Source organism: Myxine glutinosa, chromosome 10 (genome assembly GCF_964187855.1).
Source record: "Myxine glutinosa chromosome 10, kmMyxGlut1.1, whole genome shotgun sequence".
Taxonomy (NCBI): Eukaryota; Metazoa; Chordata; class Myxini; order Myxiniformes; family Myxinidae; genus Myxine; species Myxine glutinosa.
Genome location: NC_136270.1, coordinates 15757428 through 15785212, shown reverse-complemented (window position 1 = coordinate 15785212; position 27785 = coordinate 15757428). Strand labels below are relative to the sequence as shown.

The following is a 27785-nucleotide window of genomic DNA, read 5'->3' as shown; positions in this document are numbered from 1 at the left end:
ATCTCTCCAAATCATTCCTTATTCTGAAATATCTCTCCAAATCATTCCTTATACTGAAAAATCTCTCCAAATCATTCCTTATTCTGAAATATCTCTCCAAATCATTCCTTATTCTGAAAAATCTCTCCAATTCATTCCTTATTCTGAAAAATCTCTCCAAATCATTCCTTATTCTGAAATATCTCTCCAAATCATTCCTTATACTGAAAAATCTCTCCAAATCATTCCTTATTCTGAAAAATCTCTCCAAATCATCCCTTATTCTGAAAAATCTCTCCAATTCATTCCTTATTCTGAAAAAATCACTCCAAATCATTCCTTATTCTGAAATATCTCTCCAAATCATTCCTTATTCTGAAATATCTCTCCAAATCATTCCTTATACTGAAAAATCTCTCCAAATCATTCCTTATTCTGAAATATCTCTCCAAATCATTCCTTATTCTGAAAAATCTCTCCAATTCATCCCTTATTCTGAAATATCTCTCCAAATCATTCCTTATTCTGAAAAATCTCTCCAAATCATTCCTTATTCTGAAAAATCTCTCCAAATCATTCCTTATTCTGAAAAATCTCTCCAAATCATTCATTATTCTGAAATATCTCTCCAAATCATTGCTTATTCTGAAAAATCTCTCCAAATCATTCCTTATTCTGAAATATCTCTCCAAATCATTCATTATTCTGAAAAATCTCTCCAAATCATTCCTTATTCTGAAATATCTCTCCAAATCATTCCTTATTCTGAAAAATCTCTCCAAATCATTCCTTATTCTGAAAAATCTCTCCAAATCATTCCTTATTCTGAAAAATCTCTCCAAATTATTCCTTATTCTGAAAAATCTCTCCAAATCAATCCTTATTCTGAAAAATCTCTCCAAATCATTCATTATTCTGAAATATCTCTCCAAATCATTGCTTATTCTGAAAAATCTCTCCAAATCATTCCTTATTCTGAAATATCTCTCCAAATCATTCGTTATTCTGAAAAATCTCTACAAATCATTCCTTATTCTGAAATATCTCTCCAAATCATTCCTTATTCTGAAAAATATCTCCAAATCATTCCTTATTCTGAAAAATCTCTCCAAATCATTCCTTATTCTGAAAAATCTCTCCAATTCATTCCTTATTCTGAAAAAATCTCTCCAAATCATTCCTTATTCTGAAAAATCACTCCAAATCATTCCTTATTCTGAAATATCTCTCCAAATCATTCCTTATTCTGAAATATCTCTCCAAATCATTCCTTATACTGAAAAATCTCTACAAATCATTCCTTATTCTGAAATATCTCTCCAAATCATTCCTTATTCTGAAAAATCTCTCCAATTCATTCCTTATTCTGAAAAAATCTCTCCAAATCATTCCTTATTCTGAAAAATCTCTCCAAATCATTCCTTATTCTGAAAAATCTCTCCAAATCATTCATTATTCTGAAATATCTCTCCAAGTCATTGCTTATTCTGAAAAATCTCTCCAAATCATTCCTTATTCTGAAATATCTCTCCAAGTCATTCATTATTCTGAAAAATCTCTCCAAATCATTCCTTATTCTGAAAAATCTCTCCAAATCATTCCTTATTCTGAAATATCTCTCCAAATCATTCATTATTCTGAAATATCTCTCCAAATCATTCCTTATTCTGAAAAATCACTCCAAATCATTCCTTATTCAGAAATAACCCTCCAAATCATTCTTTATTCTGAAATATCTCCAAATCATTCCTTATTCTAAAAATCTCTCCAAATCATTCCTTATTCTGAAAAATCTCTCCAAATCATTCATTATTCTGAAATATCTCCAAATCATTCCTTATTCTGAAAAATCTCTCCAAATCATTCCTTATTCTGAAAAATCTCTCCAAATTATTGCTTATTCTGAAATATCTCTCCAAATCATTCCTTATTCTGAAAAATCTCTCCAAATCATTCCTTATTCTGAAATATCTCTCCAAATCATTCCTTATTCTGAAAAATCTCTCCAAATCAATCCTTATTCTGAAATATCTCTCCAAATTATTCCTTATTCTGAAATATCTCTCCAATTCATTCCTTATTCTGAAATATCTCTCCAAATCAATCCTTATTCTGAAATATCTCTCCAAATCATTCCTTATTCTGAAATATCTCTCCAAATCATTCCTTATTCTGAAAAATCTCTCCAAATTATTCCTTATTCTGAAAAATCTCTCCAAATCATTCCTTATTCTGAAAAATCTCTCCAAATCATTCCTTATTCTGAAAATTCTCTCCAAATCATTCCTTATTCTGAAAAATCTCTCCAAATTATTCCTTATTCTGAAAAATCTCTCTAAATCAATCCTTATTCTGAAATATCTCTCCAAATCATTCCTTATTCTGAAAAATCTCTCCAAATCATTCCTTATTCTGAAAAATCTCTCCAAATCATTCCTTATTCTGAAATATCTCTCCAAATCATTCATTATTCTGAAAAATCTCTCCAATTCATTCCTTATTCTGAAAAATCTCTCCAAATCATTCCTTATTCTGAAAAATCTCTCCAAATTATTCCTTATTCTGAAATATCTATCCAAATCATTCCTTATTCTGAAATATCTCTCCAAATCATTCGTTATTCTGAAAAATCTCTCCAAATCATTCCTTATTCTGAAAAATCTCTCCAATTCATTCCTTATTCTGAAATATCTATCCAAATCATTCCTTATTCTGAAATATCTCTCCAAATCATTCGTTATTCTGAAATATCTCTCCAAATCATTCCTTATACTGAAAAATCTCTCCAAATCATTCCTTATTCTGAAAAATCTCTCCAAATCATTCGTTATTCTGAAATATCTCTCCAAATCATTCCTTATACTGAAAAATCTCTCCAAATCATTCGTTATTCTGAAATATCTCTCCAAATCATTCCTTATACTGAAAAATCTCTCCAAATCATTCCTTATTCTGAAAAATCTCTCCAAATCATTCGTTATTCTGAAATATCTCTCCAAATCATTCCTTATACTGAAAAATCTCTCCAAATCATTCCTTATTCTGAAAAATCTCTCCAAATCATTCCTTATTCTGAAAAATCTCTCCAATTCATTCCTTATTCTGAAATATCTCTCCAAATCATTCCTTATACTGAAAAATCTCTCCAAATCATTCCTTATTCTGAAATATCTCTCCAAATCATTCCTTATTCTGAAAATTCTCTCCAAATCATTCCTTATTCTGAAAAATCTCTCCAAATTATTCCTTATTCTGAAAAATCTCTCTAAATCAATCCTTATTCTGAAATATCTCTCCAAATCATTCCTTATTCTGAAAAATATCTCCAAATCATTCCTTATTCTGAAAAATCTCTCCAAATCATTCCTTATTCTGAAATATCTCTCCAAATCATTCATTATTCTGAAAAATCTCTCCAAATCATTCCTTATTCTGAAAAATCTCTCCAAATTATTGCTTATTCTGAAATATCTCTCCAAATCATTCCTTATTCTGAAAAATCTCTCCAAATCATTCCTTATTCTGAAATATCTCTCCAAATCATTCCTTATTCTGAAAAATCTCTCCAAATCAATCCTTATTCTGAAATATCTCTCCAAATTATTCCTTATTCTGAAATATCTCTCCAATTCATTCCTTATTCTGAAATATCTCTCCAAATCAATCCTTATTCTGAAATATCTCTCCAAATCATTCCTTATTCTGAAATATCTCTCCAAATCATTCCTTATTCTGAAAAATCTCTCCAAATTATTCCTTATTCTGAAAAATCTCTCCAAATCATTCCTTATTCTGAAAAATCTCTCCAAATCATTCCTTATTCTGAAAATTCTCTCCAAATCATTCCTTATTCTGAAAAATCTCTCCAAATTATTCCTTATTCTGAAAAATCTCTCTAAATCAATCCTTATTCTGAAATATCTCTCCAAATCATTCCTTATTCTGAAAAATCTCTCCAAATCATTCCTTATTCTGAAAAATCTCTCCAAATCATTCCTTATTCTGAAATATCTCTCCAAATCATTCATTATTCTGAAAAATCTCTCCAATTCATTCCTTATTCTGAAAAATCTCTCCAAATCATTCCTTATTCTGAAAAATCTCTCCAAATTATTCCTTATTCTGAAATATCTATCCAAATCATTCCTTATTCTGAAATATCTCTCCAAATCATTCGTTATTCTGAAAAATCTCTCCAAATCATTCCTTATTCTGAAAAATCTCTCCAATTCATTCCTTATTCTGAAATATCTATCCAAATCATTCCTTATTCTGAAATATCTCTCCAAATCATTCGTTATTCTGAAATATCTCTCCAAATCATTCCTTATACTGAAAAATCTCTCCAAATCATTCCTTATTCTGAAAAATCTCTCCAAATCATTCGTTATTCTGAAATATCTCTCCAAATCATTCCTTATACTGAAAAATCTCTCCAAATCATTCGTTATTCTGAAATATCTCTCCAAATCATTCCTTATTCTGAAAAATCTCTCCAAATCATTCCTTATTCTGAAAAATCTCTCCAAATTATTGCTTATTCTGAAATATCTCTCCAAATCATTCCTTATTCTGAAAAATCTCTCCAAATCATTCCTTATTCTGAAATATCTCTCCAAATCATTCCTTATTCTGAAAAATCTCTCCAAATCAATCCTTATTCTGAAATATCTCTCCAAATTATTCCTTATTCTGAAATATCTCTCCAATTCATTCCTTATTCTGAAATATCTCTCCAAATCAATCCTTATTCTGAAATATCTCTCCAAATCATTCCTTATTCTGAAATATCTCTCCAAATCATTCCTTATTCTGAAAAATCTCTCCAAATTATTCCTTATTCTGAAAAATCTCTCAAATCATTCCTTATTCTGAAAAATCTCTCCAAATCATTCCTTATTCTGAAAATTCTCTCCAAATCATTCCTTATTCTGAAAAATCTCTCCAAATTATTCCTTATTCTGAAAAATCTCTCTAAATCAATCCTTATTCTGAAATATCTCTCCAAATCATTCCTTATTCTGAAAAATCTGTCCAAGTCATTCCTTATTCTGAAAAATCTCTCCAAATCATTCCTTATTCTGAAATATCTCTCCAAATCATTCATTATTCTGAAAAATCTCTCCAATTCATTCCTTATTCTGAAAAATCTCTCCAAATCATTCCTTATTCTGAAAAATCTCTCCAAATTATTCCTTATTCTGAAATATCTATCCAAATCATTCCTTATTCTGAAATATCTCTCCAAATCATTCGTTATTCTGAAAAATCTCTCCAAATCATTCCTTATTCTGAAAAATCTCTCCAATTCATTCCTTATTCTGAAATATCTATCCAAATCATTCCTTATTCTGAAATATCTCTCCAAATCATTCGTTATTCTGAAATATCTCTCCAAATCATTCCTTATACTGAAAAATCTCTCCAAATCATTCCTTATTCTGAAAAATCTCTCCAAATCATTCGTTATTCTGAAATATCTCTCCAAATCATTCCTTATACTGAAAAATCTCTCCAAATCATTCGTTATTCTGAAATATCTCTCCAAATCATTCCTTATACTGAAAAATCTCTCCAAATCATTCCTTATTCTGAAAAATCTCTCCAAATCATTCGTTATTCTGAAATATCTCTCCAAATCATTCCTTATACTGAAAAATCTCTCCAAATCATTCCTTATTCTGAAAAATCTCTCCAAATCATTCCTTATTCTGAAAAATCTCTCCAATTCATTCCTTATTCTGAAATATCTCTCCAAATCATTCCTTATACTGAAAAATCTCTCCAAATCATTCCTTATTCTGAAATATCTCTCCAAATCATTCCTTATTCTGAAAATTCTCTCCAAATCATTCCTTATTCTGAAAAATCTCTCCAAATTATTCCTTATTCTGAAAAATCTCTCTAAATCAATCCTTATTCTGAAATATCTCTCCAAATCATTCCTTATTCTGAAAAATATCTCCAAATCATTCCTTATTCTGAAAAATCTCTCCAAATCATTCCTTATTCTGAAATATCTCTCCAAATCATTCATTATTCTGAAAAATCTCTCCAAATCATTCCTTATTCTGAAAAATCTCTCCAAATCATTCCTTATTCTGAAATATCTCTCCAAATCATTCATTATTCTGAAATATCTCTCCAAATCATTCCTTATTCTGAAAAATCACTCCAAATCATTCCTTATTCTGAAATATCTCTCCAAATCATTCCTTATTCAGAAATAACCCTCCAAATCATTATTTATTCTGAAAAATCTCTTCAAATCATTCCTTATTCTGAAAAATCTCTCCAAATCATTCCTTAATCTGAAAAATCTCTCCAAATCATTCATTATTCTGAAATATCTCCAAATCATTCCTTATTCTAAAAAATCTCTCCAAATCATTCCTTATTCTGAAAAATCTCTCCAAATCATTCCTTATTCTGAAAAATCTCTCCAAATTATTGCTTATTCTGAAATATCTCTCCAAATCATTCCTTATTCTGAAAAATCTCTCCAAATCATTCCTTATTCTGAAATATCTCTCCAAATCATTCCTTATTCTGAAAAATCTCTCCAAATCAATCCTTATTCTGAAATATCTCTCCAATTCATTCCTTATTCTGAAAAATCTCTCCAAATCAATCCTTATTCTGAAATATCTCTCCAAATCATTCCTTATTCTGAAAAATCTCTCCAAATTATTCCTTATTCTGAAATATCTCTCCAAATCATTCCTTATTCTGAAATATCTCTCCAAATCATTCCTTATTCTGAAATATCTCTCCAAATCATTCCTTATTCTGAAATATCTCTCCAAATCATTCCTTATTCTGAAATATCTCTCCAAATCATTCCTTATTCTGAAAAATCTCTCCAAATTATTCCTTATTCTGAAAAATCTCTCCAAATAATTCCTTATTCTGAAAAATCTCTCCAAATCATTCCTTATTCTGAAAATTCTCTCCAAATCATTCCTTATTCTGAAAAATCTCTCCAAATTATTCCTTATTCTGAAAAATCTCTCTAAATCAATCCTTATTCTGAAATATCTCTCCAAATCATTCCTTATTCTGAAAAATCTCTCCAAATCATTCCTTATTCTGAAAAATCTCTCCAAATCATTCCTTATTCTGAAAAATCTCTCCAAATCATTCATTATTCTGAAATATCTCCAAATCATTCCTTATTCTAAAAAATCTCTCCAAATCATTCCTTATTTTGAAAAATCTCTCCAAATCATTCCTTATTCTGAAAAATCTCTCCAAATTATTGCTTATTCTGAAATATCTCTCCAAATTATTGCTTATTCTGAAATATCTCTCCAAATCATTCCTTATTCTGAAAAATCTCTCCAAATTATTGCTTATTCTGAAATATCTCTCCAAATCATTCCTTATTCTGAAAAATCTCTCCAAATCATTCCTTATCCTGAAAAATCTCTCCAAATTATTCCTTATTCTGAAATATCTCTCCAATTCATTCCTTATTCTGAAATATCTCTCCAAATCATTCCTTATTCTGAAATATCTCTCCAAATTATTCCTTATTCTGAAATATCTCTCCAAATCATTCCTTATTCTGAAATATCTCTCCAAATTATTCCTTATTCTGAAATATCTCTCCAAATCATTCCTTATTCTGAAATATCTCTCCAAATCATTCCTTATTCTGAAATATCTCTCCAAATTATTCCTTATTCTGAAATATCTCTCCAATTCATTCCTTATTCTGAAAAATCTCTCCAAATCAATCCTTATTCTGAAATATCTCTCCAAATCATTCCTTATTCTGAAATATCTCTCCAAATCATTCCTTATTCTGAAAAATCTCTCCAAATTATTCCTTATTCTGAAAAATCTCTCCAAATCATTCCTTATTCTGAAAAATCTCTCCAAATCATTCCTTATTCTGAAAATTCTCTCCAAATCATTCCTTATTCTGAAAAATCTCTCCAAATTATTCCTTATTCTGAAAAATCTCTCTAAATCAATCCTTATTCTGAAATATCTCTCCAAATTATTCCTTATTCTGAAAAATCTCTCCAAATCATTCCTTATTCTGAAAAATCTCTCCAAATCATTCCTTATTCTGAAAAATCTCTCCAAATTATTCCTTATTCTGAAAAATCTCTCCAAATCATTCCTTATTCTGAAATATCCCTCCAAATCATTCCTTATTCTGAAATATCCCTCCAAATCATTCCTTATTCTGAAAAATCTCTCCAAATCATTCCTTATTCTGAAAAATCTCTCCAAATCATTCCTTATTCTGAAATATCCCTCCAAATCATTCCTTATTCTGGAAAATCTCTCCAAATCATTCCTTATTCTGAAAAATCTCTCCAAATTATTCCTTATTCTGAAAAATCTCTCCAAATCATTCATTATTCTGAAAAATCTCTCCAAATCAATCCTTATTCTGAAATATCTCTCCAATTCATTCCTTATTCTGAAATATCTCTCCAATTCATTCCTTATTCTGAAAAATCTCTCCAAATCATTCCTTATTCTGAAAAATCTCTCCAAATCATTCATTATTCTGAAAAATCTCTCCAAATCAATCCTTATTCTGAAATATCTCTCCAATTCATTCCTTATTCTGAAAAATCTCTCCAAATCATTCATTATTCTGAAAAATCTCTCCAAATCAATCCTTATTCTGAAATATCTCTCCAAATCATTCCTTATTCTGAAAAATCTCTCCAAATCATTCATTATTCTGAAAAATCTCTCCAAATCAATCCTTATTCTGAAATATCTCTCCAAATCATTCCTTATTCTGAAATATCTCTCCAAATCATTCCTTATTCTGAAAAATCTCTCCAAATCATTCCTTATTCTGAAATATCTCTCCAGATGCTTATTCTTTCCAGTTCATTCTGTGATAGATTTTCCCCTCTATGGAGTTTAGAAACATTAGAGTTTGACACTCTAAAGGTCATGGGTTGTTATCCGCGTTACATTCGATTCACCTGCTCATGCCAATGGTGTTTCAGGACCCACACCGCAGTCTGGGACACCGCTATTTAAAACATTCCAATCTGCCTAGAACACAAAAATCCTTCCTTTTTGAATTTTCTTTTCTCATTTCATTTGTCCAGAGTGGAAAAAAACAATCTCTCCCTTTTTGTCTGTTGTCTGAAAAATGAACTGATTGATTAAATAGTACAATAAACCATTTCAGTGGTGATGAATCCTGAGAGGGAAAAAAATCAAATCAATTGTCCATTTGATGTATTGCCTCATCTTTGGTTAACTCTTTCGCTGTTGCACGGTCGAGGCGCACATCGATCTTGGGTAAAGACATGCCTGGACCAGCTTAGGATCACGTGCTTTCCAAAAGATCGGTGGCATAAAAAAGCATGTTCGCATAGTTCACTAAACAACCTAAAACGTTACCATACTCATTGCGAACGACACCGTGGGATCTTTAACCTCAACCCACTAAAGGCGGCAAATGGGACTCCCAGTTTAACGTCCATCCGAGCGACGGCACACACATTGATGAATCAGCCTGCATTTGAATGATGGTAACTGGGACAATACGGTACTGTTTTGTTAACGTATTAGTGCATACGATTTTTAGAACATTTTAACGATCCAAAAAGCATAATCAACTTTACAAAAATCATGCAACGCAAAATTGCAGTGGATTGTCCTGGCACCCTGGAATGCCATTCAACCCATCACGGCATGAATTATGGGGTAATTGTCTGGGTTTTTAGTGAGATAATGACATCTACAGTGTACCTACTTGGATTTATAATAAATTAGCCACTGAGAGGTAAACTGGGCTTCCAAACAATACCTATATGTGGAGGCGTTCAACAAGTTACTCACAATGTCATAGATGTGCCAAAAATGTGCAGAGGAAAAAAGAAAGAAAAAAACAGGTACACACACACACACACACACACACACACACACACACATACATATATATATATATATATAGTATATACATATATATTAAAGATAATCTGCCTCGGTGAAATATCATAAAAGAGAGTTGAGTAAGAAATACATCTTATTAAAAGAAACACACTCGACCTTTTAAAATTAAAATTCCTTACCCGTTAACGGGTTCTTTTTTTTCTTCTTTTTTTTGGTATGCAAGACCGAGGTTCGTGTAAGTGCTAACATTAAACATAAAAAAACATAAATGGACACATAAAACATTTAATAAAGGGAGCGGGACACAAGATGAGGAGAGAGAAGGAAGCACACAGGTACAACAACAGTACAGAGTGGCCACAAAGTCCCTATGCATAATAGTGTGTCCTCTGTTATTTATTACTGTTGTTACGTGCTTGGAGACTTTGTGGCCACTCTGTAGAGAACAGGGAGATCTTTGGAAGGGAGGGGGCTGGGGGAGTGGGGGTGGCTACTCGGTATAAAATAAATTGACACTACTAGAAATTTCAGGAATGAAAATGGAGATTGAAAGAGGTGGATTTGGGGTGCATTAACGTGGATAGAAAATATCAAGGTTTTGGAGGGGGGAAGATAAGAGATGGTGGTGAATGGCTGTTTCAAAGACCTGGAGGGAGGAGTGGGATTGAAGAGAGTGTGGGAGTTTGTTTCAGAAGCGGGAGAAAAGAGGAATGAAAGAGTGAAGGTGAATAGAGAGTCTTGATTTTGGCAGTTTCGCCAGAAGAGGGTTGCTGGCAGATCTTGTGCGACCTGAAGGAATATTTGGTGGACAAAGCACAGACAGAGCTGGGGGAGACAAGAGGAGGTATATATATCAATATATATCAATATATATATCAATATATCAATATATATATATTGACATATATATATATATATTGATATATATTGATATATATATATATAATTATATATCAATATATATCAATATATATATATATATATATATATATATATATATATATATATATATATATATATATATATATATATATTGATATATATATATATACTGTAATACTGTATATATATATATATATATATATATATATATACATATATAGATGTATATATATATATATATATGTATATCAAACAGCTTCCACCTGACGTCGTCACACCTGGATAAAGTAACTCAAACGAAAACGCATTTGAAATGTACAAAAATTAACAGGTTTATTTAATAAAATGCCGCTACAAAGAAAACGCACGATAAAACTAAATTGTTAAACGGGAGGTCCCTACAAACAGACCCAAAGACAGACGAAAGGGAAAGATAACTGAAAATAAATATGCATCTGTGTGCACTTAACTAAATTTTGCCAGTGGGGTCTCGTCAGTCCGCGAACAGGTCCTGGAGGTCTGTGCACGGGAACACATGCTTTGGCGCGAAGTCCGTGCGTGGAACTAGGCCTCAAGGCGCCCTCGTGCACTCGGTCATGCTCGTAGGCGCGAAACAGGCCTTACGCGCAAAGCGAAAGGCAGGCATGCAGCCCGCTCTTCCACGCCGTGCTTGTCCACCCGTCCTCTGCACGGAGAACCGCAGTTCCCGGGCCATGGCTTTTCTGTCTCCCAACTACCAGCAAGGTCTCGGAACACTGCCGGTCCGCGATGAGCTTCCTTGAGCCAGAGAGCAAAGTCAATCATTCGTACGAGGTCCAGTACGAGAAAGCGCAAGAGGGAATCACGACCGTTCGCTATGGTCTTCAGAACGACAAGGCACAAGAGAGCGAGCCCAAAATTTCATCTAGAACGAGAAGCTAACGAAAAGAGAAGAGAGCAAAATGTCCGCTAGAGTGTTCTTTTATCACCCAGGCTCTGATGTCATTTGGGTTGCTTCGCCAATCAGCGAGTCGCTTCTTACCAGTCCTTCCCGTCAATCAAAACCCCTACCAATCACTGCCCTTCTGGGTGTGGCCTCACGGATCTTTCGTCCTGTGTGCTTCCAAAGTCAGGGTAATTAGCACTAGGGCTTCATGCATGATTTCCAGTGGCTTTTTAATTAGTGAGCTAAATGGGGGAGTCTATTGCGTGGCTTGGTTATGTGTCTATGGTGTGGTGCCAAAAGGGACATAGGAATAAAGTCCAGAGGTAACGACATATAGGGGATAAATTACCCATAATCCCTGAGCTCATTAACATACCCCACTCCTCTGATGGGGACGAAGATACACCTAATCCGAACACACGGTGGTGACTTATTTACATCAAGGTTTCTACACGACATTTGGAGCACCTATCTATACATTCTACATGCACTAAGGTGTCCCTACCCCCACAAACGTCAATATATATATATATATATATATATATATATATATATATGTATATATATATATATATATATATATATATATATATATATATATATATATATATATATATCCCAATCAATTCACATATTACCAGGATCAGAATTGGATTTAAAAATTGCACCCGTGTCGAAAGAAAGTGGTTCAGTTTGCCATTTTTTATATGAAATAGACGAAATCCATTAAAATTACCCTTTGGAACCCCTCAGAATTACCCTTTAGAACCCATTCAAATTATCCTTTAGAACCCATTAGAATGATCCTTTATAACCCATTAGACTTATCCTTTAGAATTACCCTTTAGAACCCTTTCAAATTAGCCTTTAGTACCCCCGAGAATTATACTTTAGTCCTTTAGGATTAAACACGGAGTGTTAAAAAGGTTTTTCTTCTTCATTTTTTGATGGACAGATGGACGGAAGGAAGGAAGGACATAGCCAAATATTAAACCGGCTTGACTACTTAACAAGAGCCGCCATTAACACCAAATGTCCACTTAACTCAATATGGTCCCGAATGTGGGATAGCCCCCGGTTTACTTCTCAGTCTCATGTCCAACAACTAGAATTCTTCACAACCATTGCAATGCATGTTTTACAATTTGGCAAATGGATTTGGTCAATAACTCGTTTGTTAGCATCTACATTTGACCTTTAGGGCAAGGGGTCAAGAAAGCACTGTTGACTGACTGTTCGATGGACAAATGACAAACAGGGCTTTGCGTGAAGTGAAATATTTAACAAGAGTAACCAACACAGCAGAATGAAGAACTCGTCTTGCTGGTGAAGACTAGCGTCGATCTGCATCATTGGACAGGTAGAGCGATGAATTGATTTCATCCACTGTTTTAACCAATGCAGAAGGTGGTGCGAATTGCCTCCAATCAAATGTATCTAATAAGGCAATAAATTTGCCATTTTTCTGCCTCAAACAATACTTCTTTATTTTGGTGCCACGAAGTCGACTTTGACAAGATATTTATTACTTTGAATCTGTTTTTCCCTCTGCACGCAACATCAACCAAAATAATAACTCCGATAACCACATGCGCGGTCCTCATGGAGAGCCCGGTGTCTGGTCGAGATGAAATACACACATAGTCAACTCGTGGACTGGCTGAAGATTTTTATTTTGAAGATTTTTTTTTGGTTTTGTTTGTGAATCATTTGATGTCCTTTCAGCAGTCGGTGTGAGTTGAGGTCGAGAGAGAAAAATGTAAGCCATTTTCATGGTTTTGCACGATGCGGGACACAGCATAGTCAACTGTGAGAATTCTCTTCTTTAGTAAGTTGGAGTGCGGTGTGCTTTCTTATTCATTGTAACACCTTTACATCTTCTTTGATCACACATTGTCTGCAAAGCCTTCCAAGACTACACCCAAGGGGACCCCCTTTGTGGTAATAGTACAATGGACGGCTGATCGATTCTCCTGCGTTTTCCCCGGGTAGCACCCTCTTTTCATCCGCCCAATCTTCGACGATGGCCTCGACGCTTCCGCAGAAGGAAACCGCTGGCCTGCAGCGGTGCTTTCTATTCGCGATGCCAAAATTATTTGCTTGCTTATTGGAGGGTGGTTAACCGGCAGCACCAGAAAAGCCAAATTACTTTGCACACCTGTTGCGAAACCATGGTGTTTCCTCCACTGTTGCTTGAGTTTGTTTGCTATTTGTTGAAGTTAGAGTTCATTGAATGAACTGCTTGTCAACTTTCGTCTTTTATTTGTTTGCTCTATGCCTGATACATTAGCTCGTTTAACTTTCCACTGCAAGAAGTGGAAAAAACATACAGTCTTCAGTCTCTTCAAATCTTACTATAATTCACCAAATGTCTGACTGTTCCCAGGTACCGCAAAAACGGCTGAACCGATCGCAACTAAATTTTGGGTGGGTAATCCTGGGACCCCCTGGAGTAAAATCAAACAAACTCAAACTCAAACAAAAAACGACTTTATTGTTTTTCCAATTCTTTTCCAATTTTTCCAATTTTTCCAAACACGATGGAATAATATTTACCGATATGAACAGTGATTTGGCTTTTATTGAGATTCTACAAATACTGTTTAGATGTTGATGATTTGCGTGTGATATGATTCAACAGATGTTTCTATAAATCGTTTAAAATAAAAAAGCCTTCTATTTCCGATATTTTACCTTTTCATTTGGGCCTCCCAATTGAAGGCCCGCCCATAGGGCGGGTACCGTTGCTAGTTTTTTTAAAAATTGGAATTATGATTTCCTGTTATGTTTGCTTGTTTTGGTGGATCCTGGGAAAGGGAAAGATTTTGGGGGCCTGGTAGAGAAGGATAAAATGAGCTAATATTGTGACAAAGAGGAGACTCGACATCTCGCCACAAGCTCAGGTCTAGTAAATTTGAAACAAAACTCACATTGATTTTCAGCTTTAAAGTATACAAAGAGATGAGTCTGCACATGCACACCATTTTGATTTCCTTCTTTTGATTAAAAGGATGTTTTTTTTCCGGATTCACCAAAACCTGTATATGCATACACTTTTAAGCTGGTTGTTCCGTCATGTATTTGAAGACTAGTTTCTATCTCCAGGGACTGATGTGGTTTCAATTCCCACGGATGCTCACCCGCCACACGAGCATCCCATTGCTCGTGTGGCGAGTTTGCCAAATATCCCTCGACGTGAGCTGAGGGATGCCTTTGTCCTGCTGTGCACTGGAATAGGCTAGTTTATGGTATATGCTTATATGCAAGTCACCCTGATGTTTTTGCAACATTATTAATGGGGTTGAACCGGTGGAGTGAACCAGGTCTCAGGGGGTAAAAAAAATCCCTGCCTCTTCCTGTATAACGTCTCGGTGAGTGGGACTCAAAATGGCAACCAGAGGAAGCATAAAGAGAATGAAAGAGAAATACAGGAACCTGTTGGAATCGATGGAAGGGGTGAACGAATTTGGGTAGCCTGCATCCATCATTCAAATAGGCTCTCGTTGGTGGCAAATATTCGTCTTCACGTCATGGACGAGTCTGTGTCTTTCAGATCCATCGCATGCAATAAATAACATATAAAGTATAAACTGTGGAAGCATTTCTCCTTTCTGCATTATGAGAATGAGAGGAGAGAAGGTAACGGGCGCCATGTTTCCTGGAGTTAGTTAAGATAACAACCCAGAAGTGGAAATAGTGGATGGAATCGATAGTTTGTCGATCGAGGTTTGCTAACCACCACTGGAAGCGAGGAGAAGCTGACGGTTCAGCAGTTAACCCTTCAATGGAGAAAAAGATGGTTAACATCCGACTTAGGGTTAACACCTGAAACATCAGATGCTCGTTGATTCCACGGTGGTTAGTATGCGCCGATCAACGCTCTGTTCATTTTTATTCATCGTTCTACCTTTTTGCCGATACAGAGCGACACTTGTCTTCACGATTAAGATTACTTTGCCATTTCACATGAGTGGAAGTGGCCTGGTTGGCATTCCCATCTGAATACTTAGTTCATGATCCTGGGATCCAAAGTTCAAATCCCATATACTGTATTGACTCACTCATTGTCTCCTATCCTGCAACTGATTATATGTACAAAGAAGACCATGGGTCTTAGGATGCTGTTAGTGCAAACCAGCATTTTAAGGTTCAAAAGAGGTGGGTGAATTGGAGAAGGAGAAAGAGAGGAGGGAGGGGGGGGGGAGGAGAGAGATAGAAGGAGAGAGGGGGAGCATGAGAGGAGGGAGGGGGGGGGGGAGGAGAGAGATAGAAGGAGAGAGGGGGAGCATGAGAGAAAGAAGGGTGGAGGGTGGAGGGGGAAGAGAGATAGAGGGAGAGCGGTGAGAGGGAGAGGGAGGGAGAGAGGTGAGAGGGGAGCAGGAGAGAGGGAATGGTGGAGGAATGGGAGAGAAATAGAAGGAGAGAGAGGGAGAAAAGGGGATGTGGGAGAAAAGGGGATGTGGGAGAAAAGGGGATGGGGGAGAAAAGGGGATGTGGGAGAGAGAGGGGTGTGGGAGAGAGAGGGGTGTGGGAGAGAGAAGGAGAGGGAGAGAGGGGGAGAGAGGGAGAGAGAGGGAGAGAGAGGGAGAGGGTGGGAGCGAGGGTGGGAGAGAGGGGGAGAGAGAGGGGGAGAGAGAGGGGGAGAGGGTGGGAGAGAGGGAGGGTGGGAGAGAGGGAGAGAGGGGGAGAGGGGGAGAGGGGGAGAGGGTGGGGGAGAGGGGGACATGGTGGGACAGGGTGGGAGAGAGGGGGAGAGGGTGGGGGAGAGGGGGACAGGGTGGGACAGGGTGGGAGAGAGGGGGAGAGGGTGGGAGAGAGGGGGAGAGGGGGAGAGGGTGGGAGAGAGGGTGGGGGAGAGGGTGGGAGAGAGGGTGGGAGAGAGGGTGGGAGAGAGGGTGGGAGAGAGGGGGAGAGGGTGGGAGAGAGGGTGGGAGAGAGGGTGGGAGAGGGTGGGAGAGAGGGTGGGAGAGAGGGTGGGAGAGGGTGGGAGAGAGGGTGGGAGAGAGGGGGGGAGAGGGTGGGAGAGAGGGGGGGAGAGAGAGGGGGAGAGGGGGAGAGGGTGGGGGAGAGGGTGGGAGAGGGTGGGAGAGGGTGGGAGAGAGGGTGGGAGAGAGTGGGAGAGGGTGGGAGAGAGGGGGAGAGGGTGGGAGAGAGGGTGGGAGAGAGGGGGGGAGAGGGTGGGAGAGAGGGTGGGAGAGAGGGTGGGAGAGAGGGGGAGAGGGTGGGAGAGAGGGTGGGAGAGAGGGGGAGAGGGTGGGAGAGAGAGTGGGAGAGGGTGGGGGAGAGGGTGGGAGAGAGGGGGAGAGAGGGTGGGAGAGAGGGTGGGAGAGAGGGTGGGAGAGAGGGTGGGAGAGAGGGGGGGGAGAGAGGGTGGGAGAGAGGGTGGGAGAGAGGGTGGGAGAGAGGGGGGGAGAGAGGGTGGGAGAGAGGGTGGGAGAGAGGGTGGGAGAGGGAGAGGGAGAGGGAGAGAGAGAGGAGGGAGGGAGAGAGAGAGGAGGGAGGGAGAGAGAGAGAGAGAGAGAGAGGAGGGAGAGAGGGAGAGAGAGAGGAGGGAGGGGAGGGAGAGAGAGAGGAGGGAGGGGAGGGAGAGAGAGAGGAGGGAGGGGAGAGAGAGAGGAGGGAGGGGAGGGAGAGAGGAGGGAGGGGAGAGAGAGAGGAGGGAGGGGAGGGAGAGAGAGAGGAGGGAGGGGAGGGAGAGAGAGAGGAGGGAGGGGAGAGAGAGAGGAGGGAGGGGAGGGAGAGAGGAGGGAGGGGAGAGAGAGAGGAGGGAGGGGAGGGAGAGAGAGGGAGGGGAGGGAGAGAGAGAGGAGGGAGGGGAGAGAGAGAGGAGGGAGGGGAGGGAGAGAGAGGGAGGGGAGGGAGAGAGAGGGAGAAAAGGGGATGTGGGAGAGAGAGGGAGAAAAGGGGATGTGGGAGAGAGAGGGAGAAAAGGGGGTGTGGGAGAGAGAGGAGAGGGGTGTGGGAGAGAGAGGAGAGGGGTGTGGGAGAGAGAGGAGAGGGGTGTGGGAGAGAGAGGAGAGGGGTGTGGGAGAGAGAGGAGAGGGGTGTGGGAGAGAGAGGAGGAGGAGGGTGGGAGAGAGAGGAGGAGGAGGGTGGGAGAGAGAGGAGGAGGAGGGTGGGAGAGAGGGGGAGAGGGAGAGAGAGGACGTGAGGGAGGGAGAGAGGAGGAGAGAGATAGAGGGAGAGAGAAGGGGGGAGAGGGGGAGAGAGATGTAGGAGGGAGAGAAGGGGAGCAGGAGGGAGAGATAGGGGGAGGGGGAGGGGGAGGGGAGATAGGGGGAGGGGGAGGGGGAGGGGAGATAGGGGGAGGAGGAGGGGAGATAGGGGGGGGGGGAGAGGGAGAGAGATGTAGGAGGGAGAGAAGGGGAGCAGGAGGGAGAGATAGGGGGAGGGGGAGGGGGAGGGGAGATAGGGGGAGGGGGAGGGGGAGGGGAGATAGGGGGAGGGGGAGGGGGAGGGGAGATAGGGGGAGGGGGAGGGGAGATAGGGGGGGGGAGGGGGAGGGGAGATAGGGGGGGGAGGGGGAGGGGAGATAGGGGGGGGCAGGGGGAGATAGAGGGGGGGAGGGGGAGATAGAGGGAGAGGGGGAGGGGGGGAGGGGGAGATAGAGGGAGAGGGGGGAGGGGAGATAGAGGGAGAGGGGGGAGGGGGAGATAGAGGGAGAGGGGGGAGGGGGAGAGAGATGGGGGAGGGGGAGAGATGAGGGGAGAGGGAGGAGGGAGGGATGGGGGAGGGGGAGAGATGAGGGGAGAGGGAGGAGGGAGGGAGGAGGGAGGGAGGAGGGAGGAAGGAGAGAGGGGAGAGGGAGGGGGAGAGAGAGGGAGGGAGGAAGGAGAGAGGGGGGAAGGAGAGAGGGGAGAGGGAGGGGGGGAGAGAGAGAGAGAGAGGGAGGAGGGAGGAAGGAGAGAGGGGAGAGGGAGGGGGAGAGAGGGAGAGAGGGGAGAGGGAGGGGGAGAGAGGGAGAGAGGGGAGAGGGAGGGGGAGAGAGGGAGAGAGGGGAGAGGGAGGGGGAGGGAGAGAGGGGAGAGGGAGGGGGAGGGAGAGAGGGGAGAGGGAGGGGGAGGGAGAGAGGGGAGAGGGAGGGAGAGAGAGAGAGAGAGAGAGGGACAGACAGATAAGGCTTCGCTAAAGACAACAACTTCAAATAGAAAATGTGGAAGTTTCCCGAGTTGGGAAAGGTTCATGGGTGAAGAAACTTACAGGACACCATATAGATGTCGAGCAATATATAATGCTATAATGCCCGGTTGGATTGGAAAGCCAAACCAGATAGCGGAAGACCTCAAACAGAAAAGGATTAACCAATCTGTTGAGACTGCATTTTTGTCTGACCTTCTTACAATTAATTGAGGGATGGGGGGAGAGCAAGAGAGAGGAAGAGATTGACAAAGGCAACAACTCCTATGGGGGAATTTTGACAGTTTCAGTGGTGGACCCATTGTTGGTGGAGTCTGAAGGGGATCTTCATAAACGTTTATCTTCACGTGGTGACCGCGTTACTATGATCATCCCTGCTATAATTTTTCTTCAATTCTTAGGGGGTATACCCCGTCATTGTGAGACAGGGGGTGTGGGTTACGAGCAGTTAATTCATAAAATTCATCCCGCCTCAATGGATGGACTTGCTGTGGACAGCCTCAGGCAGGGCTGATTGGGATCGGCCATCTTTAACACCCGTGACCCCTCCTGCCGGCTCTCCGGTTTTTGTGCACGTGTGCTTTGCCTTCGATTGTGCAATCCTTAGAACATGTGGATTACAATCCAATTCGAACGGAGCAGGTTTGATGCCATGCCTTGCTAATAACAAACTGGTAAGCTGTCTCATAAATTCCAAAAGCCAATATACCATTGGGAATGGCTTTGTTTGAATCATTTAGTATGACATGGAGGTTATATATGGCATTCTGGGAGAAAAAAAACAAGAGGTTCATTCTTTAGCAAATCGTGTAGCGGTGGAGACCCTTTTTTTTTACTGGAATATACCCACAAGGATTCACTGAGGTTATCCAAGAATGGGATCACAAGATTTCCTTTACTTTCAAAAATCGTGAGCGACGACTCGAGATTGAGCTTGTACGTAAATCCCATGCGGGGTAAAGACATTAGGAGACATTAATGCCCTTTTACGTGAAATATGAGGACATTTGTAGACTATGAACAAATCAACACACGCAGTACATGGGAGGGGATTGGAACCTGGGGTCTCGGCCTCACGAGCTGCGTGCTCATATCAGAACTACAAAGCGGCCAAGCACCTTACGATATCCACCACCTCAAACTACTTTATCCAGTGCATAGGCCAATCCTTCATGCTGCCACTGTGAAGCCCCATGACATCACAAACTCATCCCTACAGAATCTGTCCGAGGCAATTCCTAACTGGCCGAGGTGCCGTGGACGTTTGGTTGTCAATGAGCCGCTGATTTTGTTCCCTCGCCCGATGACAGGGTGTAGACCACCTTTAGAGACCACATTTTCCCCCGCAGAGCAGGGGTTGGCCCTTTTTGGGCACCGTGGTCCCCTTTTTTGAAGCAATGTTTTATGGGCGGATGCCCTTCCTGCCGCCAACCCTGTTAGTCGCCTCTTGCGACACACAGGGAATCACCAGTGAACTGGTACTCAATTTGCCGACCTCGGAAGGATGACAGGCTGAGTCAACCTCCCCTGGTGTTAATTCAGCGATCGACCGGGATTCAAACCCAGGATCCCAAGCCAGCACCCCAACCGCGAAGCCAACACCAGGCTGTGCCCGATGACAGGGTGTGTTGGCTGTAAACGTCTCTCAATTTCATCGGAGAATTCTATCATCGCCGGATATGCTCTGTCGTCCAAAATAGTGAAACGTCGCTCCGGGTTCAATTTTCCATCCGCTAGGGTGATAGGATCCGGTTTGCGGCGGAAGATATACTTCCACTCTCTGATGGACAACCTGATGCTTCTCACACTTGCCAGCAGATGAGATGGATTGTAAGTATTTTGAGGCAGGTGTCCCATTTATAAAGGAGCGGTGCATCCTGCTCTTTCATATCAAATCAAAGGTGGTATGATTTCCATTCCTCAGATTGGTAGAGAGACCGTCTCATTGAGTTAGGTATCACATACTGTTGGCTGTTCTACAAGGCTTTATACCTGCCAACCTTATTTTTGTTTCGAATTTATTTTCCCATGAATAGCCCTAGATATATCTGAATCACTATGTGTATGAACTGAAGTATTACTTGTGGATTGACAATGTCATTTGACATTCCGATGCAGTCAAATGTATAATTTCCTCGTTTTTCCTTACGTTGATTCATTTGGGAGCCTACGGCTTTGATAAATACCACATCGTGTACCGGTTGGCTGTCCAAAACTTCATCCAGGATGGCACATCTTGGATGGCATCCAGGAGGGCACATCCAGGATGGCACATCTAGGATGGCACATCGTGTACCGGTTGGCTGTCCAAAACTTCATCCAGGATGGCACATCTTGGATGGCATCCAGGATGGCACATCCAGGATGGCACATCGTGTACCGGTTGGCTGTCCAAAACTTCATCCAGGATGGCACATCTTGGATGGCATCCAGGAGGGCACATCCAGGATGGCACATCTAGGATGGCACATCGTGTACCGGTTGGCTGTCCAAAACTTCATCCAGGATGGCACATCTTGGATGGCATCCAGGATGGCACATCGTGTACCGGTTGGCTGTCCAAAACTTCATCCAGGATGGCACATCTTGGATGGCATCCAGGAGGGCACATCCAGGATGGCACATCGTGTACCGGTTGGCTGTCCAAAACTTCATCCAGGATGGCACATCTTGGATGGCATCCAGGAGGGCACATCCAGGATGGCACATCGTGTACCGGTTGGCTGTCCAAAACTTCATCCAGGATGGCACATCTTGTTAAGGGTTCCGACCTCGGCATTTCGAGATCGGTTGTAACCTCCGTTATCCTCCCGAAGATGATCGTGCTCCAAGGACTCCTGCATTGAAAAGCCAATCGTTTTACCTTGCTAATGACATTTACAACTACCCCGCATGAAAGTCGCCGACGCCATTTTGAACGTTAACGCGGCATGTTCAGCCATTCTTTCTGGCCAGACTTGAAACGACAAACGTCCAAGCGGAAACACGTTTCCTTCAGATATTCTCTTCGGGGAAAATAATGAAAATAAGCACAGACACAATGCCTTGAACTCTTCCCCTCAGAAAATTGACATTTGTCTTGTAGATGGCAGCCCAAATGGCTTCCATCACGCGGATTAATTATCTAAAAAGCTCCGAGATTAAATTGGGCCTTGCTCCCCGCCTCCGAACCCAGCCCGTCGGCCTGCGAAGTCTTGTGTTGCCGTGGCGATGTCGGCCTGTTTCCCTCCATTACGCAAATTGATGTCTTTGCGACGGGTGGTTGGCTGGGCTAGGCACCCTTCTCGTAGATACTCCACACCTTTTCTTTCCTACCATTCCACGCCTCACCACGTTCACCATGCCAGTGGCGTGTTGTTCGAGTACCCCCAACTAGTTTAGCGTTGGTTAGCTTGCCGTAGACACAAACTATGTTTGTTGTGCCATTATATAGTGAGTGACCAAATACAACTCCAATAGTACTTGTTAAATTGTTACTTCCGCCAATGAAGGTGGACGTAGGTTGTGTTTCCACTCCTGTCTGTTTGTCTGTCTGTGAGCAGGATATCTCAAAAGGTTATTGAGGGATGCGGACGAAACTTGGTGGACAGGTTGTGTGTCTGACAAGGACGAATCAATTCGATTTTGGTGAAGATCTGGGTCTGCAAAATGTATAAAAATTTTGGTGAAGATCCGGGACGGAGTTGTTCGGGTTAGGGTTAGGTTTAGGGTTAGGGTTAGGGTTAGGGTTAGGGTTAGGGTTAGGGTTAGGGTTAGGTTTAGGGTTAGGGTTAGGGTTAGGGTTAGGGTTAGAGTTAGGGTTAGGGTTAGGGTTAGGGTTAGGTTTAGGGTTAGGGTTAGGGTTAGGGTTAGGGTTGGGGTTGGGGTTGGGGTTAGGTTTAGGGTTAGGGTTGGGGTTTGGGTTAGGTTTAGGGTTAGAGTTAGGGTTAGGGTTAGGGTTAGGGTTAGGGTTAGGGTTAGGGTTAGGGTTGGGGTTGGGGTTGGGGTTAGGTTTAGGGTTAGAGTTAGGGTTAGGGTTAGGGTTAGAAGCTATAATTTTAAAAGTGATTTTCCATTGAGAGACAGGACGAACAATGATATATAGCACGAGCGCTGTTCTAGTTTATCTTGTAATAATTGTTATTTTAAATTTCAAGGCGTCGGGATAACATGTCGGCCACAAAGCTGTCTGTTGTGAGATTCATTCTAATTGGAGCAGAACCCACGGGAGCTGAAACCGAACAAACTTCCATCCTGTAAGACAATCCCAAGAGCAGACATTGAATTGACTCTCCTGATCGTAGACATTGTCTGACAAAAAGTGCAATTTGTATGCGTCAGTTTGATTGTTCGCATTTGGCATCGGTGTTCACCAGCAGTTGCTTCCAGAGGCTCGGGCTTGAATAGGCCTTTGGTCCGCGCCACTCCGATTGGCTCCAAACACCCTTGTTTGAGCCATTCAACCCGAGTGATAAAACAGTCATGATTTCCTTTCCGACATTTTCCAAAATTGTTGTCCACATTGTTACGATGTGCCAGCTCGCAGCGTATAACCTGAGCCATCTTGGCGAGCTCAACTTCACACGGTAATTGAAGTTAAATCCGTGCACTCACATTTTTGAGCTTCTTATGTAAGTGAGATTTACCACACCTTATTTTTCTTTATCCCAACCGTTCCCCCAGCTGGGCCGCCTCGTCGATGTGGCCATGGCCCGAGCTATCACCCTGGGCCTTTGCTGCTGCCTGGCAGTCACCCTGACCGTGTCTGCTTTTCCAGAAGATGTTGCCCCCATTAACATTGTGGATGCAAAATGTGAGCTTCCTTTGAGTGTTTCCATCGGGAGTAATGCACCTTTTTGTTAAAGCACCTGTGCGATGGGCAGTCGACGGGGTGTTTGATCACACATTTGTGATCATTAGAATTTGCAAGTGCTTTGCCTTTTCTCCCATCAAATTGTGTGAATGAAGAATCCAGATATTGTGGTATTGATTGGCACCAATAATAAATCTGCTCCGTGTTCGTTGAGAGTGCAGAGTGTTGCTGTGTTTGCATGTGTGCCATATGATGTAACGTGCTCATGTATGTGTAAGGAAAATTTACGGTATGGATGTGTTACGTCTGCGTGAATGTTTATATATTTGTTTTAGTCGTGTGAAACCTCGTGTTGTACTCCTACAATATGCATATACAATATCCGGGTTTATCAGTGTTGTTTGTGTGTGTTTCAACGGACAAGTCAGCTTCTCAGGAACTACGCGTGCAGCTCTTCGTGGCATCAGATGCCCAGATTATGTCAGGACCACCGGACAATATTTGGGGACGATCGACACCCGCTAAGCCCTGCTAAGCGAACTAACGGATCTGCCTCTGGTCGCATTGATGCTCAGCATTATGAACCGAGTTTGACCTGAGCCTGGGTCGGGGTTATTTCTCAAGAATTATTGCCTCGGAGAGCGGACTGTCTCATCTCTCTGTGCCTGCTGGGCCTTCTCGCTGAGTGCACGCCCCTAGAGACCCTGTTATTGGTGGAGAGGAAGCACCTGCTCTCCTCTTCCAAACGTCAGCATCATCTCCCTCGCAACCCACACTTTATTGCGATCAAATCCGTTAGCACTTTCATAACACACGAGCCGATGACTGACAGTTGTCAAGTGGTGAGATGGTGTTTGTTTTGACAGTGACGGTCAGTCTGCGGCCATCTCTTGCGCAGCCATATTATTTATTTTGTACACCATTGCTTTGGACTGAGCCTGGTGTTGGCTTAGCGGTTAGGGTGCAGGCTTGGGATCCTAGGATACTGGGTTCGAATCCCGGTCGGTCGTTCAATTAACACCAGGGCGGTTGACTCAACCTGTTCAGATCGTTCAATTAACACCAGGGCGGTTGACTCAACCTGTTCATCCTTCCGAAGTCGGCAAATTGGGTACCAGCTTGCTGGGACTGAATGATCCCGGTGTGTACCTCGATTTAGAATAGGTACACGGTATCCCTGCGCATCGTTAAAGGCGACTGAGGGTTGGTGTCAGGAAGGGCGCATCGTTAAAGGCGACTGAGGGTTGGTGTCAGGAAGGGCATCCGGCCATAAAAAAACATTGCCTCAAACAGGGAACCATGATTGTCATGGGGCCCGCAAGGCTAACCCCCATTCTCGTGGGGAAAAATGGACTTAAAACGATCATTCAGTCATTCGTTCCATCATTCATTCATTGCTTTGGACTCATGCCAAAATTATTTTCTATCTATACTACAAGAGAGCAGTCTGTCTGTCTGTCTGTTTGTGTCGCCATTGTCCTAAGAGATGGCTGAACGGATCTTTGCCAAACAGTCACAGGTTAATCAGTGAGTGCTGTGGAGTGTTTTAGGCAAAAAAAAGGATTTCTTTTAAATTTCGAAAAAAAAGTTCCATTATTTTTGGATTTTTTAATCGCTCTATAGTGTCTGAACCTTTGCAGCAATGTAAAAGGTAATATTAAATTATCCCCCATTAGTGTGTGTGTGTAATAGTATAATAGCTACATATATATAAAAGAAAGTTTTTGTTTGTTTGTTTGTTTGTTTGTTTGTTTGTCTGCGCAAGCTAATCTCCTGAACGGTGAAAGATAGGAGGAAACCTCTAAAACAAAAAATGTCGGGACGGGCCCCGGGAAAGTTATAGGCTCGGTGGCGAGGCCGGTCGAGGCCGCCTCGGCCTGGCTGGGCCCATTTCGCAATTAAAAGCTGAGCTGAATTATAGTAGTCAATCTTCTACGGCCGCGAGTAAAAGCTGCATTATAGGAGCAAATTAATTCAAAAAGAACTAAAAATGTCGGGACGGGCCCCGGGAAGGTTATAGGCTAGGTGACGAGGCCGGTCGAGGCCGCCTCGGCTGGGCTGGGCCCATTTCGCAATTAAAAGCTGAGCTGAATTATAGTAGTCAATCTTCTATGGCCGCGAGTAAAAGCTGCATTATAGGAGTAAATTAATTCAAAAAGAACTAAAAATGTTGGGACGGGCCCCGGGAAGGTTATAGGCTAGGTGACGAGGCCGGTCGAGGCCGCCTCGGCTGGGCTGGGCCCATTTCGCAATTAAAAGCTGAGCTGAATTATAGTAGTCAATCTTCTATGGCCGCGAGTAAAAGCTGAATTATAGTCGTAAATTCATTCAAAAAGAATAAAAAATGTCGGGACGGGCCCCAGGAAGGTTTTAGGCTAGGTGGTGAGGCCGGTCGAGGCCCACCTCGACCAGGCTGGGCCCATTTCGCAATTAAAAGCTGAGCTGAATTATAGTAGTCAATCTTCTACAGCCGCAAGTAAAAGCTGAATTATAGTAGTAAATTCATTCAAAAAGAACCCGGGTGCTTTCGGCTAGTTAAATATAAATTTTCCTTAGTGTGCATCTGGAAGTGTTTTATGCACCCCCAAAAATATAGAAAAAAACAACAAATTGATTTCTTCAAAAGACCAACAGGATTATAGCATCACCGGGCAACTCCGGGTACTCTTGCTATTTTTCTCTAAAAAAATTTGTTTTAAAAAGGAAAAATAAATAAATATCCATCTTGTATATGTTATTTAAAATAATTATTATTGTAAATAAATATCTTGCACGCGTGATATATGATTGTGGAGAGAGCTGATGATGAGTCGAGGGGGTTGGGACCCGGTGCGAGAGTGGATGACAATGAAAAAGAGTGGGTGGGATGTGTCTCGCTGTCTGTGTTCCTGTGACGAATGGAGCTTAACTGTGGTTATTTTGGCGAGGAAAACACTTGGAGGGAAAAAGAGGGAGAGGTCAGGAAAGCTGAGGAAGGATATAGACTAAGGTAGACTGAAAAATTACTCTGAGTTTCTTTATGTTGGTGTTCCTTTGTCTTTGTCTGCAGTGATGCATTTGCTTGCGCTGCTTTCTCGTAATCTGTTGGACCAATTGTTGCAGAAGCAGAGCTAGACAAATGGAGAAATAAAGGAGCTTTTTCCCCCTGTCCGGCAGACACCAGCCGATATCCTGCGTTCCTGGGCGTGTGGACAAAGGGAGATGGACACAGACACAAGTTGTACTTCCGGCTTATGGTATCTGCGAATCGAACTCTCTTTATTGCCGCCAGGTGTGTCTGATCGATGTGGCCAGTGCTTGTATAACGACCTATAGGCCCTAATGGCGATGAGCCCAGATTGAGCAAAACTCGATACTTAGTACGACTCGCATTTCCACCTCTCCGCGCCTCTCCGCAGGGACCACGTGTACCACATTGACTTGGATGCACCGGCTGGAACAGAAATCCCGGGGGAAAAAGTAAGAAAAATCTTGTTTTTCTTGTCATTCCTGCATTGTTCTCTTTTTCCTGCCATCTTGTCTGAACCTTCCTGATGGTTCATTGTTGTTTTGTTCTTTTGGATAAACTTTTGCACTGTATTCAATCCTAATACAGTGAGTGCAGTGTTCCTGTTTTTAATTTTTTTTTAAATGTCTGAATTCCATCAAAGACTAAGAACCACTGAGATGGAGAGTTTGTGACGCCTCTTGCTTTGAAGAAGCGTCACTTCAACCTCCTGCCCGCTGTGGGTGGCATACCTCTCTCAACATCGGTTGAGGACATGAATTGTCATTATTGTTGCTCCCATACAGACTCACTCTTGTCTTCCTAAAGAATAGTTACCTATGCCACCGAAGTTTTTCACCTCTGTCTGTGTTCTGTCTGTCTGTCTGTTTGTTTGTCTCTGCACAGGATATCTCAAAATGTTGACAAGTTTTTCACCTCTGTCTGTCTTTTGTCTGTCTGTCTGTTTGTTTGTCTTTGCGCAGGATATCTCAAAATGTTGACAAGTTTTTCAACTGTGTCTGTCTTTTGTCTGTCTGTCTGTTTGTTTGTCTTTGCGCAGGATATCTCAAAATGTTGACAAGTTTTTCACCTCTGTCTGTCTTTTGTCTGTCTGTCTGTTTGTTTGTCTTTGCGCAGGATATCTCAAAATGTTGACAAGTTTTTCACCTCTGTCTGTCTGTTTGTTTGTCTTTGCGCAGGAT

The 27785-nt window shown here is 41.4% G+C and overlaps 1 protein-coding gene across 7 annotated transcripts in view; it reads left to right on the top strand.

The window, feature by feature from the left end:
* Positions 1–27785, top strand: part of LOC137434176 (semaphorin-6D) — a 512865-nt gene that overhangs the window by 339487 nt on the left and 145593 nt on the right. For 6 of the 7 annotated variants that reach the window (XM_068126919.2, XM_068126921.2, XM_068126915.2 and 3 more), the window contains 3 exons: positions 23468–23597; positions 26754–26868; positions 26996–27056. In XM_068126919.2, the coding sequence (XP_067983020.1) occupies positions 23492–23597; positions 26754–26868; positions 26996–27056 (282 nt within the window). In that variant the 5' untranslated portion in view covers positions 23468–23491. Of the gene's footprint in view, positions 1–13393; positions 13497–23467; positions 23598–26753; positions 26869–26995; positions 27057–27785 lie in introns of all 7 variants that reach the window. The other variant, XM_068126918.2, reaches the window with a different exon arrangement.